This window comes from Nicotiana sylvestris, chromosome 5, assembly GCF_000393655.2.
Source record: "Nicotiana sylvestris chromosome 5, ASM39365v2, whole genome shotgun sequence".
In the NCBI taxonomy this organism is placed as follows: Eukaryota; Viridiplantae; Streptophyta; class Magnoliopsida; order Solanales; family Solanaceae; genus Nicotiana; species Nicotiana sylvestris.
This window is the reverse complement of record NC_091061.1, coordinates 83,004,715-83,025,587: the sequence shown is the minus strand read 5'-3', so window position 1 is coordinate 83,025,587 and position 20,873 is coordinate 83,004,715. Positions and strand designations below refer to the sequence as shown.

Sequence of the window (20,873 nt, the reverse complement as noted above, 5' to 3'; positions counted from 1 at the left end):
AATGACCAACAAATTCACCATATGAGATCGCATTCCTTACTCTGCGATCGCAATTCACAACAAAGTGCCTAGTCTCAGCTTACACTATGCGATCGCAGGTGATCTCACGCGATCGTAATGAACAAATCACTGCTGCAGAAATACCAACAAACCTGCAATCTCCCAAAGGCCAAAACTGCCCGTTTGGGCATCCGAAACGCACCCGAGGCCCCCGGGACCTCAACCAAACCTACCAACATATCTCATAACTTCATTCAAACTTGTTCCAACCTTCGGAACACTCAAAAAAACATCAAAACACCTATTTTGATCGGATTCAAGCCTAAGAATCCCAAAAACTCTAAAAATACGCTTTCGATCAAAAAGTCTATCAAACCTCGTCCGAATGACCTGAAATTTTGTACACACGTCACATTCAACACTACGGAGCTACTCCAACTTCCGGAATTCCATTCCCCCCGGACAAAATCTCACTATCGAACCGGAAACTTCGAAAATTCAACTTTCAACATTTCAAGCTTAAATTAGCTATGGACCTCCAAAACACAATCCGAACACGCCCCAATCCCGAAATCACCCAACGAAGCTGACGGAACCGTCTAATTTCCATTCCGAGGCCGTCTTCACATTGTTCCAACTACGGTCAACTTTCCAACACTTAAGCTCTCATTTAGGGACTAAGTGTCCCAAAACTCTCCGAAACTCAAAACTGAATATCCCGGCAAATCAAAATAGTAGAAATAAACTTGGGGAAAGTAGTTAATAGGGGATTGGGCATTAATTCTTAAGACGACCGACCAGGTCGTCATAACTTGTATAATGATTAATAAAGAAAAATTTGCTTTGGTGATAGCGCACTTTCTTCATCAATCAGTAAACTAAATGTTCAAATTAATATATATATATATATATATATATATATATATATATATATATATATATAAGGAATAATGTGCATTTGTGGCTAAGCTAAATATTATTATAAATATAACCAACTACCCTATCTTAACTAATAAAGTTTGACCACAAAAAAATTGAACTGAAAGATAATTTATGATAATATTTATACTAATATTTTATTTAATTTAAAATTAAAAGATAATTTTTTTAAATTAAATGGAAAGGTAGTAAATAAGATTATTTTGAATCTGAATGGAAAGAAATAATAATAGTCTTATAACGATATAACCAATTAGCCTATCTTAACTAATAAGTTTTTTATCACAAGAAAATATCAAGCTGAAAGATAAAAATAACACCCTTATCTTCACTCATTATATAGATAAATATGGAGATATTATCAATACATATTACGAGTACTACCACTCCATTGAGCTAAAATATAAAATAAAGAGAATAAATAAATGATACTCAAAATATTATGATAAATTTAAATACTAATTTGAGCAGTAGAATAAAAAATAGTGAATACAATTTTTATTACAAGAAAAAGAAAAACTAAACTCATCTACTAATGGGAGTTGTGGGCAATAATATAAACAACTCTAAGTTATGGGTAATGCAATAACATGAACAAGGAATCAAAAAAGAAGAAAAATATGTAAATAAATAATAATCTTAGTAGCAGATGTATATAGAATGATAAGATTTATTTGATTTTTGAGAAGAGAACGTTAATAATAATGAGATAAGTCATATTATATGAATAAGATACACGTATTTAAAACCGTTATAATAGACAAAACAAAAAAATATAGACATTTGACATAATTCCAAGAAATAAATTAAAAATATTTAAATATAATTTAAATTCTTATATAGTTAATTTTAATGAAAATTGAATGTCAAACTTCCATATAAATGAAATAACTATATAAAATTTCATGGTGGAGGAAATAATATAGAAAGATGGGGTATAAAGATAATGTGGGTAAATTAATATTTTGAATTAATTTAAAAATAAATCTATATCTCTTGCTCAATTAGCATTTTAGTTTAAGAATCAAGATGTGTGATGTGTGTAGTTTGAAGTCGAATACTTTTAACATGACTCTCAAAAAGAGAATTGTCACATAAATGCAGTTTGATTCGATCAATTTTAAAGCAACTCCAATAATATTCGAAGGGAGCTAATCAATCATAATTTTACACAAGAATAGAGGAACTGATGATATACATTTTTGTGGGGATAATGCTTTAAACTATGAAGCAACTCAGACATCAGCTGAACTAAATGTCAATTATGTTGCCTCACGGTAAAATTAATTATCCAACATTTTATAATTTATTTTATATCTCAATTGTTTGGAAGCAATACATACACTTTTTATATTTTATTTTTCTATTAGTGCTAGCAGTTGTCATGGTAAATTAGATAAGAAGGGAGGATGGATTCTTCTTTAATGGCTTAGGTATGGACTATGACTTTCTAGCCCTTTGTTGATATTTATATCTCTCAAAGCATATGAGCCAATTGATTGAGCAACAGATGGGCGGTATATATATACATGTATATATATATATACATGTATGTATGTATGTGTGTGTGTGTGAATTAGAATGAAATAGATTTAAATAGGGTACACATATACAGGAGTATAATTACACTATTTGGGATTACTCTTTTCACAAAATAAAGTGAAGTACAAAAATCATAAGATAAAATTCATTTAATTAAGAATTACATGTAAGAACTCATCTTCATGTGGGATGATATATTTAAAGTAGTTTAATATTTATTTAATTATAATATACTAATCTTAACTATATTCCAAAAGTATCATTTAAATTGTTGAACATAAAGTGGCTTTAATTGTGTGGTTAAAATTGAGGTGACATTAAAATTGTTGAGCAAATTACTATCCAACTGTTTTATATGTTGGTAACTCCCAAAAGTTAGAATAAATTGGTTGTCAATAAATCATCATGTGTGTATATATTAATTTGTCATTGTGAAATTTTAGGTTGGTAGAAGTTGATATTGATGTGAGAAATTATTATGTTGAGATAATAATATAATATATTTTATAATTTAAATTAAGATATTACAAAATGTATTTTTTTTAGTTATTACTCTATATAGTATTATTTCACGCAGTTTTAATTTTGATGAGATAGTGTGAATTTAGCTGTTACTGATACACTGTCTTTTTCCTTCTTCTTGTGCCGAGGGTCTATCAGAAGTAGTCTCTCTACTCCTCCAGAGTAGGGGTAAGGTCCTCATACATATTTTAGTTTATGCTAATAGTTATTCATATAATTTATTCTTTTTAATATAGCAGAATCATAATATGATCCGCACATTGTGCTAGTAAAGAGATAAATTAAAAGTGTTAAATAATAAAATAATAATAAAATATGCAAGAGTAGTAATGGGAAAAATGAATAGTGTACCCCATCTTTTGGGAACACTATTCATCCCCATTTTGGTGGCAAAAATGGAAAGGATTGGAACTTCATTACGGCAAAAGTCGTCTCGGACATATTAAAGTATAAGGTAACTAGCTCCCGAAGAACTAACAAATATTCCAGCCACAATCAAGTACTGACTATTTTAACGAGCCATTAAAATATATTCTTAAGCTAATTAAACGGACACATTACAGTTTTGACACATCCAGAAACGATGACAAACATAAAGATACCACTCGTTCAGCATATTTCTCAAATTCTTTAAACTTGGTCATCTGTCAATTGGTATTGCTGGAGGATCTGAGTGCAGCTAGAAAGAGGCTCATCGCGGAGGAAACCCATGGCATTGGCAAAACGGGTGTTGGAAATCATGCCATTGTTGCGGGTGAGGATTACACGTGAACGATCACGGCCAGCGTTGGGCTTGGTGCAGGTGCGGTCGGGGCTCTTAACGAGGATGACATCGCAGGCATCGTCACCACGGTCACTGTTAACCAAGATATTGTATTCTCCTTTAGAGTTGGTCACACCTTCAACAGTGTAAGTGGATGCCTCGATGACCCTGTGCCTACACTCAATTCTAACCTTTGCGCCTGTCAGTGAAACCACATGAATCTTAATACCACGTCAATTACATAAAAAAGTAGTAGTAGTAGTATTCTCCTCTCAGACATTCTGTCGAACAGATCCGGACCAGACACTCTATAACAGCAGCAAAGCAAGAAAATAATTTTGAACCGTGGCTCCCTCTATTGTAATTTATGTGAACCTATTTCTTTTTTGGTCTGTTTCAAAAGAATGACCCACTTTTAAATTTGAAAGCAATTTTATTTAAACTTTCAATTCAATCTTAAATGAAAAGCTTTTATAACCTTACAAATACTTTGAACCTCTTTTTGACTTATTTAGGACTACAAATTTCAAAATGTTTATTTTTTCTTAAATTTTCGTGGTTGTTCACATAAATCAGAACGGAGGCAGTAACATTACTGAGGTATATGACATGACATTGGTACATGCGGAGACTTTTTGACGTAGATTGTACGCAGTATGGTAACAAATTAGAAATTCACAAAAACAAGTAGGGCTTAAATCAAATTGTTTTACAAGAGAAAGAATAAGCATTTGTAAATTTGAGCTTAACTATGACACTGGACTATACGATCTTGATATGATTCGGCTACAAGTAGATCTATAAACTGGATCTATAAAACCCATTTATGAAAAACACTCAAAAAAAAAAAAGAGAGAGAGAGAAAAACTTAAACAGATCTTGAAAATGAAAAAGGGAATAGCATAAAGGGAGTAAAATTGTGCAATTAATTACCAGCGAGGTACTTGGTGGCAGGGGTCTCAAATCCACAGCGGCAAGTGTCACAATAAGCTTTACCCTTGACAAGGAAAGGGTTGCCAGTGAAAGTGGCAGAAGCAACTGAAGCAGAGAGTAAACAAAGAGTGAAAAATGCTATCAATCTTGCCATGGTTTACAAACCAAACAGATGTTCTCTGGTTCTTTTTGTAAAAAGTAGCTGGGTTTGCAACAGAGAAATGAATGTGAAGAGAAGAAAATAGTTGGGAAGAGAAAATGAGATGACTATAGTAATTAGTAATGTCATCTCTAATTTTTTGAGGGTCCGTAATTCAATTTCCTCCTAAGTCTTGAAGAACAGTTATACGATTATGTCTACGTCGATTTAAAGTTGTTAGGTGGAAAAATTTGGTGTTAGCATCACCATTATTTAACTCTGTTTGGTTATATTTGCCCGAATTATCTACAGAATATTACGATTATCAAATTTTGCACAAGTTAGACCAGAAAATTGGTAAGCTATTATCAGTGGACACTTGCACGGCTTCAACTACAAGAGGACAATATGCTAGGTTATGTGTGGAAGTACTACTTGATTAGCCTTTAAAGTGACACTTATACATTGGCAATCATAAACAAATTATACTCCATGAAGGATTAAATTTACTTTGTGCTAAGTGTGGTCGTATGGGTCATAATCAAAGGGCTTGCAATTACTTTGTAAACGTAGATCCTTCCACAGAAAATTCACAAATGGATCATCAAATGGATGTTATTCACTCTAATTCCACTACTTCTACTACGACTAATGGAGCATGGCAACTTGTTCAATTTCCGAAAAAATCTATCCTTAGAAGATCTTCTTACACAGATGATCCATTGCCAGTGCTACCTCCAGTGCAGATAGGGTTGGTAGGTCAGTCAGGTAAGCAAGGGGTGATTAGCCCTAATAATCTTCCTTTTACTAAGTTAACTTTAACTCCGTTAACTAATACAAAAACTATTGGTTCTAAGCTACCCTCCACCCTTAACCTTATATTAATTAATAATAAGTATCATACATTAGTAGATGATCCACTGAAAATGATACCTATTTATTAAACCCAATACCTAATAATTTGCAACTTTCAAAGACCACTCAAGTGCCTAAGCACTCGGTCCAATCAGGGCATTCTTCAAAACCTACTCCTTATCATATATCAAACTCTATCACTAACCATGCAACTCGACACGACATCCCTTCCCACATGCAAAGCATGCCTCAATCCCCAACCATACCTTCTTCACCTCCACAAGAAAAATATACAATAACACTACCAAACCCTCCACCTCCTCCTTTGAATATCGGAATCCCTCCATCATTTCAAGCTTCTGTTGCCATGCAAATAGGCCATAATGAGTCTCCCACTACTCTTCAACCGCCATCCACATCCATTGGCATTGCTCCATCTCCACTTCAGACACCAAATATAGTCTCTACCAATTTGACTCCTCCACTATCAGAATCTCCCATTGAAGACCATGTTTCCCTTCAACTTTCTCAATCATCTCCGATGGCCAGGAACTCAACCAAGGCAGAACACTCAACACTTACAACACAATCCCAGATCTCCCTCTCACCCTCCACCTCATCTAATAATGGAACCAAATACGATAATCGACACGGCCCAAATACCACATGCACTAACTCTTCTAGCATCTTGGCTAGAGGCGGGCTTGCACAACCATGCTTTGACATTCACCATGCAAGTAAATCAACAAGAAGTAACGATACTAATCAACCATCCAAGGGATTTAGCACAAATAGTGGCGGAAGGGATGCAATTAGGGACAAACCTCTATGCTCACTACCATTGGTCCATGATGTAGGCACCCCACCTAGCACCATACCAACCTCTGCCCCTACCCACTCCAGTCTGGGATCATACACATCTCTACCCCAATCTACGACACATGCCATTTTATCCTCCTCCTACTCCAAACACCCCTTGGATCCAACCCTACTGGGATCCTCAACCCCACACACCTCTTTTGAGACCAACAGCCCCCCTTCACCAACACCACCACCTCCTCTCCCATCTCCACCGCATCACAATCAACTAGAACAAGAGGAGCAGGATGTGCATTTTCAGGCAGAGTTAGACGCAGCCATCATATACAACAGAGAGACACGACCAGTCCATGCATGTTTGGATGGAATAAAAGTCTTTGTCCAGAAGGAAGAGTTCGAAAGAAAGATCTTCATAAGGTGCCCGCAAAATCTGCTTGCAACCTCATTCCGTTTGAGGCCAACAACAAATCCAGTGGTGGGGAAATATGCGATGTTATTTCTCCCCATCTTAAGGCTTCGTCCATGAGAGTCTAGTAATGGACATAATGAACTCCAGTTAAGCAATATGAATTTTATTATTTTGGAATTGTAGGGGTGCTCATTCAGTTGAGTTTCGTAGGAATTTTAGATCCTTATTAGATTATAATCGACCTACTTTTGTGGTTCTTCTAGAGACACACGGCCAATCCCACCAACTTCTGAAGGATGACTTTGAGTTCACAGGTATGATTGGGGTATCTGTTGTAGGACAATCAGGAGGGATTGTTATTCTACGGAATGCAGCTCTTGTAAATGTAGAGCAGGTAGCCACATCTACCCAAGAGATCCATTGCCATGTTTAGGTTCTTCCCTTACCCTTTACCTTTTTATTTAGTGCTATTTATGCAAGTAATGACTTGGCATCTTAGACTAGTATTATGGGATAACATTAGGTGTATATTTGATAATTATAAGGGGCCTTGGTTGTTAGGGGGAGATTTTAATTAAATATTACATGCCGTAGATGAATTTGGAGGTTTGCCTATAAATAATTCTAGAGCTAATAGAGTATTAGACTGTTTTAATTACTGCCTATTAACGGATTTAGGATATAAGGGCAGTCGATACACTTGGACAAATGGTAGACATAACGGTGTTAATATTTTAGAATGTATTGATCGTGTGTTAGCTAATTATGGGTGGATAGCTAATTATTGTGATGCTTTGGTAACACACCTTCCCCGAACTCATTATGATCATTGCCCTATTAAAATTGAATTACAACAATATTCTATGCCAAGGAAAAAAATATTTAGGCTAGGATCTATATGGACTACCCATCCTGCCTTCTCAGCAGTAACAGAACAAGTTTGGTCAGAAAAGCTTCACTTGATTCCTGCTATTAATCAATTTGTGGAATCAATACAAGTTTGGAATAAAACTACTTTTGGTAACATTTTTAAGCGTAAAAATAAATTACTGGCAAGACTAGGTAGGATCCAAGCCTCTATTCACTATCCAACTAGTCTATTTTTACAAAATTTGGAAAAATCCTTAACTTTGGAATTTAATCACATTCTCCAGCTCGAGAAGGAATTTTGGAAGTTAAAATCAAGAATAAATTGGTTAAATAATGGTGATGCTAACACCAAATTTTTCCACCTAACAACTTTAAATCGACGTAGACATAATCGTATAACTACTCTTCAAGACTTAGGAGAAAATTGGATTACTGACCCTCAAAAAATTAGAGATGACATTACTAATTACTATAGTCATCTCTTCACTACTCAAAAAATCAATTCTACTCATTCCTCTTTCGTACACCCTTTTAATATATTAACCTCAACTGAGTAAACTAGTTTAATAACTCCTTTACAAGATTTTGAAATTTTAAATGCCATAAATTCGTTTCAACCCCTTAAGGCACCTGGCCCAAACGGATTACATCCTCGATTTTATCAGAAATATTGGCATATCATAGGAAATTCTGTCAACTATTTTTGTCATAAGGTTTTCTTGGACCATCAGATTGACCCTTCTATAAATACAACTTTTATTTGCTTAATTCCCAAAAATAAGAATGCTTCAACTATATCACAATTCAGACCTATTAGCCTTTGTAATACTATCTATAGGATTATTACAAAAATTATTGTTAATAGAATAAAACCAGTTCTGGAACATCTTATCCATCCGACTCAATCCAGTTTTCAGAAAAATAGACGAGCAGCTGATAATGCAATTATTGTACAAGAAATTATCTCTAGGTTCCATAGAATTAAGGGTAAAAATTCTAATATGCTGCTTAAGCTAGATCTTGAAAAGGCTTTTGATAAGCTGGAATGGTCTTTCATTTATAACACATTACAAAATCTAAATTTTCCTCCAACTTTTGCTAAATTAATAATGTCTTGTATTACCACTACTTCTACAGCTATTCTAATAAATGTTACACCTACATGAGGTATTAGACAAGGCGATCCTCTATCACCTTATATTTTATCTTATGTTTAGAGATGCTGTCACGAAAAATAAACTCTGAAGTTGATTATCACATTTGGCATCCCATTTCAATAGGTAGAAGAGGATCTCAATTATCTCATCTTTTCTTCAGAGATGATATTATTTTGATCTAAAAAATTACATCTACTTCATGTCAATCCATAGTTAACACCATTAATCAATTTACTCATCATTCGGGACAAACTATTAACATTGAGAAATGACGGATTTTCTTCTCTAGGAATTATCCTGCTAATATGAAGGTTGCAATACAACACAATTTTCATATAAGTGAGGGCACACACTTTGGTAATTATTTAGGGTTTTCTATTTTTAGTTCAAGACCCACTAAAGGAGATTACCAATTCCTAATTGACACTTTCAAATCTAAGTTAGCAGGATGGAAAACCCACTTTTAAACCAAAGCAGGAAGGAAAACCCTAATAAGATCAACTTTGAATAACCTTTCTAACTACCTAATGCAATATATCACCCTGCCTTCGTATATTATTTCGTCCCTTAATAGATACCAAAGGAATTTTCTCTAGGGAACTACTCCTCGGAAGAAAAAATTACATCTTATTGAATGGTCCATGGTTACACAACCTTTAGAGCAAGGGGGATTGGGCATCCAAAATCTCAGTATTAAAAATCAAGCTTTGCATTGTAGTCTTGCTTGGAGGCTATTTCAAAACCCTACTCAGCTATGGGCACAAGTATTACTACACAGTTATCTTAGGCCTTCTAATTTAAGTAAAATGAATGTTTCAAGAACTTGGACAAACATTCTTAAGGGTTGGTCTAATTGTAGATTAGGTTATAAATGGAACCTGACTGATAGTAAATGCGTAAATTTCTGGACTGAACCATGGATAGCTCATAATTCTCTGGTTCATAATTATATATATGGACCCCTACCCAAAGGTGAGGATAACAAAAGAGTGTCTGCTTACTATTTTAATCATCACTGGCACTTACATCTTTTGCCTTTTATATTACCTCCTCCTTTAGAAGTTCCAATTACTGATACTTATATGCCAATGGTGCTCGTAAATTATGACCAGCTTTATTGGGCAATTACACCGGATGGGTTGTTCTCTGTTAAATCTATGTATTATACTCTTGCACATGCCCTTAATCATTCCATAACAAATGAGGTCATAAACTACAAATGGATTTGGAAACTCAAAATACCACCCAAGATTTCCTTCTTTGTATGGTTAAGATGTCATGACAGGCTTCCTACAGCTGCATATTTACATAGGCTACAAATTATCTATTCATCTTTGTGTTCACAATGTCACCTGGTTCCTAAGACAATACATCATATTTTTATGGAATGTCATAATGCTACTGCACTTTGGGCTGCTCTTAAGGTAAATATTACTCATATGGTTGGTCCAGTAACTACTAATCGTACATCTTGGTGGCACACTTTCATACATAAACAGTGTTTGCCATCCTATAACTGCGTTCCTTTTTCCATAATTTTACCTTTTGCTTTGTGGCAGTTATGGTCTATAAGAAACAAAAACTTCTTTGATCATAAGCATCTTAAATCAAGTGTTACTTTGCTCTACAAATATGCTGCTGAATTTTATTACCTCACAAGTCCTACAAAAAGTTTCACTATTGTCCTTCTATATTAAATGGCATCCAGCTAATGGCCAGGGTTTCAAGTTAAAAATAGACGGTTCAGCATCCATCACTCAAAATAACTGTGGTATAGGTGGGTGTTTTAGGAATCATCAGTGCAAATGGATTATAGGGTTTGCAGGACGCGCACAACATACCTCCAGTGTTTAGACAAAATTGCTAGCACTTATAATGGGGCTAAAATTAGTTGTTCAACACCAACTCACACCACTGATCATTGAAACAGATGCAACTGCAATCCTTGGTATGTTTACCACACCTACTGTCAAATATACTAATTTAATCAATGATTGTAGGTTATTACTCCATCAGCTGGATGATCCAAAAATACAAAACATCTTCAGAGAACAAAACTATGTTGCAGACTGTCTAGCTAAGCATGGAGCAGTAAATGTGGAGGCTCGTTGTGTACTTTTTTCAAGTCCTCCTCCTTTTGTCACACTTTTTTACCAGTAGGATCAGGAAGGAATTCTACGAAGAAGACTACTTAAATCAAGCTCTATGTCAATTACTAGTAGTATCAGTAGTAGTGATGTTGTTAGTAGTAATAGTGATATACTAGCTAATGTAGCTAGTTCTAGTTGTGCTCATCTGATGCAATATATGCATCCCACAAACTCTTATGTACATGTTTAAGTATCTATAATATGCTTATCTTTTCAACCATAAAAAAAAGATAATATAGTCGAAAGGATTTCATTGACAATGGCTCTTACGCCTTGGTTCGATGCGGCCTTTTAGTGTGGGCCGACGATAGTGGCTCTTACGCCTTGGGTCGATGTGACCTTTTATGTAGGCTTTATTTTTCCCTCGTTAAGGACTTTTTTGAAATACTTTTTGCCTAACTCTTCGACGGCTTAATAAGAAATCTCGATTATGAGTTGTTATATGGCGATGATCAAGCACCTCGGGAGGTTTGGCTCGGAGGCTGAGTATCTCGAAGCCGATGTTTAGCAGCTGACGTGGTCGAAGCTCTTTTTCCTGTATCGAGGGTAGCCTGTTTAACCGGTTCTTTTCGAAGTAATTAAAGGCCTGTGATTTTGTAGCGACAGTCGGGCGTCCTCGAGTCGCATTAGTTTAGTTGGTACAGCCTTGTGACCAAAGTCATTTGTGTTTGGACGGAGCATTTAAGTACTGAGTGAAGTAGTTTCGGCATCTATATCGAGGGTATGCCATTTTAGGGGTCTTACAAGTTTGATATATAGCCGAAATTTTGAGATCGGGTTTATGCCTTTAGTAAGGTCTTACAAGTTTTACATGCCTTTGAGGTCTTACAGTTTTGGATACTTGGTACAAGTATTGTTCATGCCTTTCTTGAGGTCTTACAGTTTTGTTGCTACCTTATGTAGGTCTTACGAGACCGAGTCTGCCTGCTAGGGGTCCTATGGCCTCGGGTTATTTAATGAATGGTGATTGGCGACAGTCCCCGAGTCATCGACGGTATCTTGGCTCGGAAGCCGTTACTTGTAAACTTTGTATTGCCTCATTGAAGGCTTACAATTTCGGAGTTTTCGACCTGGAGGTCATTTGAGTTTTTGACGCTAGTCCTCGAGAATCCGGGATACTTTTGGTCTTGGAGATGTTTTGTGATTTTCATGTTGTTTTGCCGAGGCTTATGAGTTTGGAGTCTCGACCCGGAGGTCGTTCAGGTGTTGAATTGTTGACGCTAGTCCCCGAGTGTTCGGGACATTTTGTCGGAGGAGTCATTTTCACAAAGGTGCTGAGTTTCTTTTGGAGCGTGAGATGCTTTGATAAAAGATATTCTTCAATTACTTGGTACACGTGTACATGTTTTCGTCGTAGGGGGCCTGGCTATATGGATACGGTCCATTCGACCGTTTGGCCTAGTACATCATTTTCCTACTAGGACCCCATTTGGTGTTTCATATCTTTTCCGAGTGGATGGCCTCCCTGGGGGATTCCCCTCAGTGTTCGAGGTTGATTGAAAAAAGAAGCCTTGAATACTTGTCGAGTCGTCCTTAGGTAGCATGTGGATGTTGCCTCAGTAAAAACCTTGCCGGTAAAATCCTTGTCGGGACGAAAACTCGATCGAAGGAAAAGAGTGCAACGGATGATTTAAAACCTTAAGGTCTTCGGTCTGGGTTAGCGTTTGACTGCTTCGGTCGGCGCCTGCATAAGGGTTAGCGTGAAATATAAAATGAAAAGGGAAATGGTTATACCTTAGTGTGGGATGTGTCGGCGATGTTTCGAGGTTTGATGTGTTCTACTTGCTGGTGATGAGGAAATGGTACAGTCCTTTGCTCTGTTTAATCGGGCTTCACTGAAGATGTAGTTTGGTTACCCTTTGGCCCCCTTGCGGGCGGAGGTATTGGTGTCGATGCCACATCATGCACCGTGAACATTTCTTTTACCGCATGTTGTTCCCTGTATATGGTATTGATCCTATCCTTTGTCGGGAATTTCATCATTTGATGGAGTGTAGATAGTACCGCTCTCATGCAGTGTATCCACGGCCATCCGAGCAAGGCGTTGTACCTCATGTCTCCCTCGTTGACATGGAATTTGGCATTTTGGATTGTGCCGGCCACATTGACTAGAAGGGTGATTTCCCCTTTTGTTGTTTTACTTGCCATGTTGAATCCATTGAGGACTCGAGTGGCGGGCACGATCTGGTCAATCAGTCTGAGCTGCTTTATTACCCTCTACTTGATAATGTTGGACGAGCTACCTGGATCCACAAGCACACGCTTTATTTGAAATGTATTTACAAGGAAAAACATTACCAGTACGTTATTGTGGAGTTGAGACAAGGTCTCGGTGTCCTATTCGCTTAATGTGAGGGCATCCTCGGGTATATACCCTCGGGTTCACTTTTCTCTAGTTATGGATATTTTCGTTCTTCTCATCACGGGTTCATATGGGGCATCAAATGCCTCCCAAGATCATGTGGATGACATGTTGCGGCTCATTTGTTTCGTTCTTCTTGGCCGCCTCTCTTTCCCAGAACTGATTTTTGGCTTGGTCGCTAAGGAATTCCCGGAGGTTACCTTTGTTAATTAGCCGGGCTACCTCTTCTCGGAGTTGGTGGCAATCCTCGGTCCTGTGGCTATGCATGTTGTGAAATTCACATACTAAGTTATGATTCCTTTGTAAAGGATCTGATTGTACAGGCCTGGGCCAACTGGTGTCTCTGATTTTGCTGATGGCGAACACAATGTCTGACACATCAATGTTAAAGTTGTACTCCGATAAGCGAAGTACCTCCGTTGGCCCTGCGTTCCTATCGAATCCGGCTCTGTTGATGCGCCTCGAGGCGTTCCGTCTGTCTTTGGTGTACAGCTGATATCTTTCTTTGTTTGGCTTTGTCTCCTTCGCCACAAGCCTGCTTGGGTATACTGAGCCCGAGGGGGCCTCTAGCTGGTCGTCTTCGACCCTGATCTTCGACTGGTATCGGTTGTGGACGTCCGACCAGGTCACAGCGGGATACTCGACCAAATTCTATTTCAACTGATTTGAAGCCACCAAGCTTCATTCATTCAGACCTTGAGTGAAGGCCTGCACTGCCCAGTCGTCGGTAGTTCCATTTGTTCCGTTTGAACTCGAGATACGAACTCTCACATCATTTCGCTCTCCCTCTTCTTGATCATGAACACGTCAGATTTCCTTGTTGCTACTTTGATGGCACCGACATGTGCCCTTATGAAGGAGTCTGCCAGCATGGCAAATGAGTCTATGGAGTTAGGAGTTAGGTTGTGATACCACATCATGTCCCCCTTCGAGAGTGTTTCCCCGAACTTCCTTAACAAGACGAACTTGATCTCGTCGTCTTTTATGTTGTTGCCCATTACTGCATAGGTGTAAGCAATAACATGCTCATTGGGGTTTAAGGTCCCGTTGTATTTTGGGAGGTCTAGCATTCTGAACTTCTTTGGAATAGGTTTTGGAGCCGCTTCCTCCGGGAATGACCTTTGCATGAACTTCTTCGAATCCACACCTTTCAGGACCGGGGGTGTGCCCGGAATTTGGTTGACCATGGAGTTGTAGGTCTCGACCTTCTTATCGTTGGCTTCTATCATTTTATCCCCCAATTCGATCCTTCTGGTGAGGTCCTCGAGCATTTTTATGATGACGGGATTGGTCATTGACCCGTTATTGCTCAATCTCTCCGGTACCTGTTCGGCTGGGGGAGCTGTCCCCGGTGCTACCGTGCTAGGAGTTTTCTGGTGACTTTGCAGCTGAGCAATAGCCAGTTGTTGTGCCTGCAACATTTCAAAAATAACGTGAAGGCTAACCTCCCGTTCTTCCCTAGCCGGGGTTTCCTGAGCTTCCTGTCGGTCTCCTTGGTGCACGCTCCTGTCAGTGTGGGAGGTTATGTCGATGTGTTGGGCGTCGCGTGAGACCGCGTCCACGAGGATTGTTCTGGTGCATTCCCAGGGTTTCGTGGTGGCACACAACACCTGGAACAGCCACACCATTTTCTTCGTGGTCCTCAAGATTGTTGTTTTCACCTCCATTCATTGAATTAGATATTTTGACCTGAAATCGAAGATCTTGGATAAGATAAAGCGTGAAAGATAATCTGCGTTATGTAGTAAAACCAACAGAAAAATAATCATTATTATTTTTAGCCCCACGGTTGGCGCCAAACTGTTTACCGTGAAAATGGTAATAACAATTAGATTTGATTATGGAACTCTAACAATACGCGATCTATTTTAATTCTAGTTGTTAAGTAGTTGATGCTATGCATGTGAGACTTAGAAATGAAATGAGAGTTAAGGATAGGGTGATAATCAAATCAATAGGCTAATTATCGGGGTCTCGAGTTTGTCGATTCGGCGGCCTCGAGATCAATTCCAGAGCTCGGCTGTGTGCTATCGAAGGTGATCAAAGTATGGCTAATAGTTACAATAAAATCAACAAAGGCTTTTTATGGCCAATGATAAGCAATAAATGAAGAACAATAATGAAGATACTAAATGAAAACAATAATATCAAGGGAATCCGTTAGAGAGCAAAGAGAATGTTCTTGTATATTTCGTGTGGAGCAACTGAATCAACAACCGAACCCCTAAAATGATAAGCATCCCCTTTATATATGAGGGGAATCCCAACATAGTACAAGATGCATTAATTGCAAAGATAAGGGGATGGGACATCTAGATGACACCCTGATTCAGGGTCAGAGTAGTCCGCTAGGATTTGTCACTCCTAGTTGTGTACCTTGGGAACTCCCCATTTCTACCATAGCTGCGGTCGACATTATCCCAAGGTTGGGCGTCGACGAACCTCAGAGAGGTGTCACGACCCAAAAATCCCTCCGAAGGAGTCATGATTGCACCTAGTCTAAACTAGGTAAGCCTAACATTAACTGAAATAACATTGATATTTGCCAACTTTAAATTCAATAACTCTTAACAATTTATAATTCCCAAAACCGGTGGTATAAGTCACAAGCCTTTCTAAGAGTAGTTATACAAAATAAATACATCATTGTTCCGAAACAAAGGGAACAAATGGAAATAAGTACAATTGAAGGTGACTCTGAGGACTGCGAATGCTGCAACATGTTTACCATGAGTCTCCACCGTAATGAGTAGCTACTATCGATCAAATACCTGGGTCTGTACACAAAAATGTATAGAAGTGTAGTATCAGCACAACCGACCCCATGTGCTGGTAAGTGCCTAGCCTAACCTCGGCGAAGTAGTGACGAGGCTAGGACCAAACTACCAAATAAAACTATGCAATATAGCGTACAAAAATAATAGGAAGCAGATAAAAATGATGGCAACAATGATTAACAAGTGATATAAATAGCAGGCAACAAAAACACCATAAATGTTTCTCAACAAATAATAAATATAAGTGCAATCAATTAATCAAGTCATTCAAATATAAATCTTTCGCCTATAAATCCTTCAAGTAATAATCTCTAAGATAATATGCTTTTCAATAAATATATTTCGAATATTTCCTTCAAATAAATATCTTTCAGATAAGCATCTTTTGAATATAATTCTTTCGAGTAAAGGTCACCTTGTGACACCTTATTTCATAATCATAAATAATATAGGTCTCAGCCCACTTTCATATTTTCGCGGCACCTCGTACCCATATTTATGTCACAACCGCACGGACAACTCACGTGCCATTAAATAAAACCATAATATTTTCCCCGACACCTTGTGCCCACATATTTCTGTCTCACATTGCACAACAATATTCTGATGTTACTCAGCTCATAGGTTCCATAACCCAATACAATTAAGAGTGTTCAAGGAGCCTCATTCACTTAACATAAAATAGAGTACAACTTCCAACCCAATTAGGAAATCAACAAGAAAAGATGAAGTTATTTTTTTTGAAATCATTTGATAAAGAAAATACCATTTTCAATGAAAGTACAATATCGAAGGAATCATTACCTTTAATACGAGAAATAATATAGTAGAAATTCATTTTTAAGTAAAGTACAACCTCAAACGGTTTAAGGAAACTTTAGTTGAGAAATCAATTGAGTTAAAAATGTAACAATTCTTGAAATTTGAAGTATTGAACATATTAAAAAAATAAGGCGAGGTATTGTAAACACTATGGATTCCAACACAAAGGATCACAATAGTAAAGAGATCTAAACAGTTAATACACTTGAATTGGTAATAACAAGTAAACACAACAAACAGAAAGTGCACGACATCACCTTTCGTGCTTTAACACTCTCTCACCAAAACAATACACGGCATTACCCTTCGTGCTTTAACACTCTCTCACCAAAATAATACACGGCATCACCCTTCGTGCTTTACACTCTTCCTCACCCAAGCAACAAACACAAGGCAAATAGGGTAAGGGAATGTATAACATCGAAATAAAGTCAAGTAATAACGGAAAATCAGTAAATAAACGTACATGACAACATAACTCAATTAGAATCAGGAAAAATCAAGGACAAGTGCACGGAATCACCCTTCGTGCTTTTACTCTCGTCCTCACCATAAGAATCAATATAAACTACACGTCATCACCCTTCGTGCTTTACACTCTTCCTCACCATAAAATCAATATAATCGGCACGGAATTGTACATCGTGCGGCACGACATCACCCTTCATGCTTTACACTCTTCCTCACAAAATCATACACGACATCACCCTTCGAGCTTTAACACTCTTCCTCACCCAAACAACAATCACATTAAATAAGGGCAAGGAAATAAATGAAATCACAATAAAATCCCGGTAAGGGAACAATAGTACAACAATCAAATAAACGGCAAGGGAAACTACATCAAAACAATAACATCACGACAAGGGAGACAATAATATCAAACAAACATCCCGGCAAGGGAACAATAATATTAAACACACATCCCGGCAAGGGAACAATGGTGATAATAACATATGAAGCGCAATAAACCACAACAGAGTCATAACAATTATAATACATGACTCACGGGCATGCTTGACACCAACGTATAGATACTCGTCACCATGCCTATAAGTCGTACTCCACAATTAACATGTAGCAAATAAGACACAAATCCTAATCCCTCAAGCTAAGGTTAGACCAAACACTTACCTCGCTTTGCAACCAATTCAAAATTCCAACATGCCTTTGCCTCGCGAATTCGTGCCCGAAATTCCCAAATCTAGTCATAAACAATTCGATTCAGTCAATAAAAATTATAGGAATTAATTCTATATGAAATTCTACATTTTTCATTAAAAATCCGAAATTGCACTAAAAATTCGCTCGCGGGGCCCACGTCTCGGAACCCGATAAAAATTATGGAATATGAAACCTCATCGAACCACGAGTCCAACCATACCAATTTTACTAAAATCCGACATCAACTCGACCCTCAAATTTTCAAATTAAACCAATAGGGTTTTCAAGATTTTCCTAATTAAAATCACCAATAAAATTCCAAAACTAGTAATAGATTCGGGTAATCTAACCAAAATTAAGTTAAGAACACTTACCCTGTTGTTTTCTCTGAAAATCTCCCGAAAATCGCCTCTTCTCGAGCTCCAATTCGCTAAAAATGGAAAATGGGACTTTGTCCCATTTTTAGAACTTAATGTTCTGTCCAAAAAAATTTGGGGTACTGTTCAAGACTGTTCACGGGTTACTGTACACAACACTGTTCACGGGGTACTGTACATGGTACTGATCACGGGGTACTGTACACGGTAATGTTCACGGGGTACTGTACACGGTGCTGTTCACGGGGTACTGTACATGATGATGTAAAAAAAAGACAGCAGCTTCCCAAAGAGAATTTCACCAGCTTTTTCTACCTGTTGACCTTCCGAAATCCACCCGAGGCCCTCGGGACTTCAACAAAATACACGAACAAGTACTAAAATATGATACGGACTTAATCGAAACCTCATATCGCATTAAAAAATGCTAAAACCGTGAATCACATCCCCATTCAAGCCTAACAAAACTAAAAACGTCCAACTTCTATATTTGATGCAAAAACCTATCAAATCAAGTCCGATTGACTTCAAATTTTTCACACAAGTCATAAATGACATAACAAAGCAATGAAAATTTTAGAACTAGATTCAGACCCCGATATCAAAATGTCAACTCTCCGGTCAAACCTAAGAAATCTTTAACCTTAGATTTCTAGATTCCGTTAAATGGCGATAATTTGATCTAGGGACCTCCAAATTCGCTTTTGGGCATATGACCAAGTCCCAATTCACGATATGGAACTAACGGAATGGTAAAAACTTTTATCCGGGTTCGTTTGCTCAAAATGTTGACCGAAGTCAACTCAATTGAGTTTTAAAGCTCTAGTTCATAATTTAATCCATTTTTCACATAAAAACCTTTAGGAAAATTATACGGACTGCGCACACAAGTTGAGGAATTATTGATACCGCTTTTCAAGGTCTTAAAAATACTGAGATGATTATTTAATTTAAAGATGACATTTTGGGTCATCACATTCTCCACCTCTAAAACAAACGTTCGTCCTCGAACGTACTAAGAATTATTCTCAAGTTACCAAATTGATGATTTTACTTTTACACAATTATTCGCGGTTGATCCCACATTATCGCATTCGACATAAGTCCGACAACACCATTTCAATTGAGATCATTTCCTTTATCCATATTCGTAAACTTCAAGACCAAATTTCTTACACTCCAATCATTTCTAGAAAGGTCCGATTTTTACATAAACGCACGATATTAGTCCCGACTAGCTATAACAACTCGTGTCTATGCACCCATCAAATACGGGGTATTACATTCTTCCCAACTTAGGGTCATTCGTCCTTAAATGAGAAGTGGAGTCCGTCTTCAAACACATAATGTAACTTATCTCTTTCTTTGCATATCTCAATATCCCAAATTTTTCTAACTCCCAAATTTTTCAGAAATTTCGGCAGAGTTTCCCCTGTAATTGGGCCTATCCACCTGTTAGAGTGACACCAAAACAACTCTTAACAACATGTCCACAACCCAACAATGCACCACAAAGTATATATCAATAACACTAATCTCCGCATTACAAGCACGCCATTATCACAATGATATCTTGACATAAAACGCATCATATGTATGACCATAACCACATCTCTGGTCTTAATGGTTGTTCATAATAGATTACAACATCACCAATTAACCTCATGTTAACAAAATTTCATTTCAAACCTCCAGATTACTAACAACAAGGCATGAGAGATCTTATAATTACTTACCCGAAGTAACGAGTCACAATTTAACGCCACCTGGGCTCTCACCTTGTAGGCTAAAACTCAATAGTTACAATACAATTTTGGCAAATTATGCACAGAAATATTCATACAAGAATTTTCAAATAAGCCTAATAGGCATGACTGCCTACAAGTGCTACAGCACAAATTTTAATTTCACAAAAGGAGAATTTTAAACACATAAAATTTTCACCACCAGGACCTCGTCCTTATATAATATCCACCGCAGCTCATAGCCTGGTTTAAATATTTCATATCATATAAAAATGTGAGGATCTCATCCTCAACTCTGAATCACAAGTATTTTGCACATTGTGCCAACTAAAATTTTCCATTTCCTTTCTTCCTTCTTTCAAATAATTTCGGTTAAACAAAATCACAACATACAATGATCCCTCTTACCGGTAGGGCATATAATTTACAATGGAAATCAATTATTTAGAAATTAAATCAAACTCATCGATTTGATTAACAAGAGTCACTTTTAGCCTCACAACTAGTTTTAGTGACCAACGAATAATG

At 37.3% G+C, this 20,873-nt stretch overlaps 1 protein-coding gene across 1 annotated transcript; it reads right to left on the bottom strand.

Moving 5' to 3' along the window:
* Positions 1-3,399: 3,399 nt before the first annotated feature.
* LOC104216233 (protein DOWNSTREAM OF FLC-like) lies at positions 3,400-5,016 on the bottom strand. The gene is made up of 2 exons (XM_009766244.2): positions 4,700-5,016; positions 3,400-3,965 (listed from the first exon to the last, which is right to left on the bottom strand). Exons 1-2 carry the CDS (start codon positions 4,851-4,853, stop codon positions 3,634-3,636), a joined length of 486 nt encoding a protein of 161 aa, XP_009764546.1. The 5' UTR covers positions 4,854-5,016; the 3' UTR covers positions 3,400-3,633.
* Between the last annotated feature and the right edge of the window lie 15,857 nt (positions 5,017-20,873).

Coding starts and splice junctions, on each gene's coding strand:
- LOC104216233 (XM_009766244.2), bottom strand. CDS start 4,853: ATGGCAAGATTGATAGCATTTTTCACTCTTTGTTTACTCTCTGCTTCA. Junction 3,966..4,699: donor TGCCACCAAGTACCTCGCTG/GTAATTAATTGC, acceptor TTTCACTGACAG/GCGCAAAGGTTAGAATTGAG.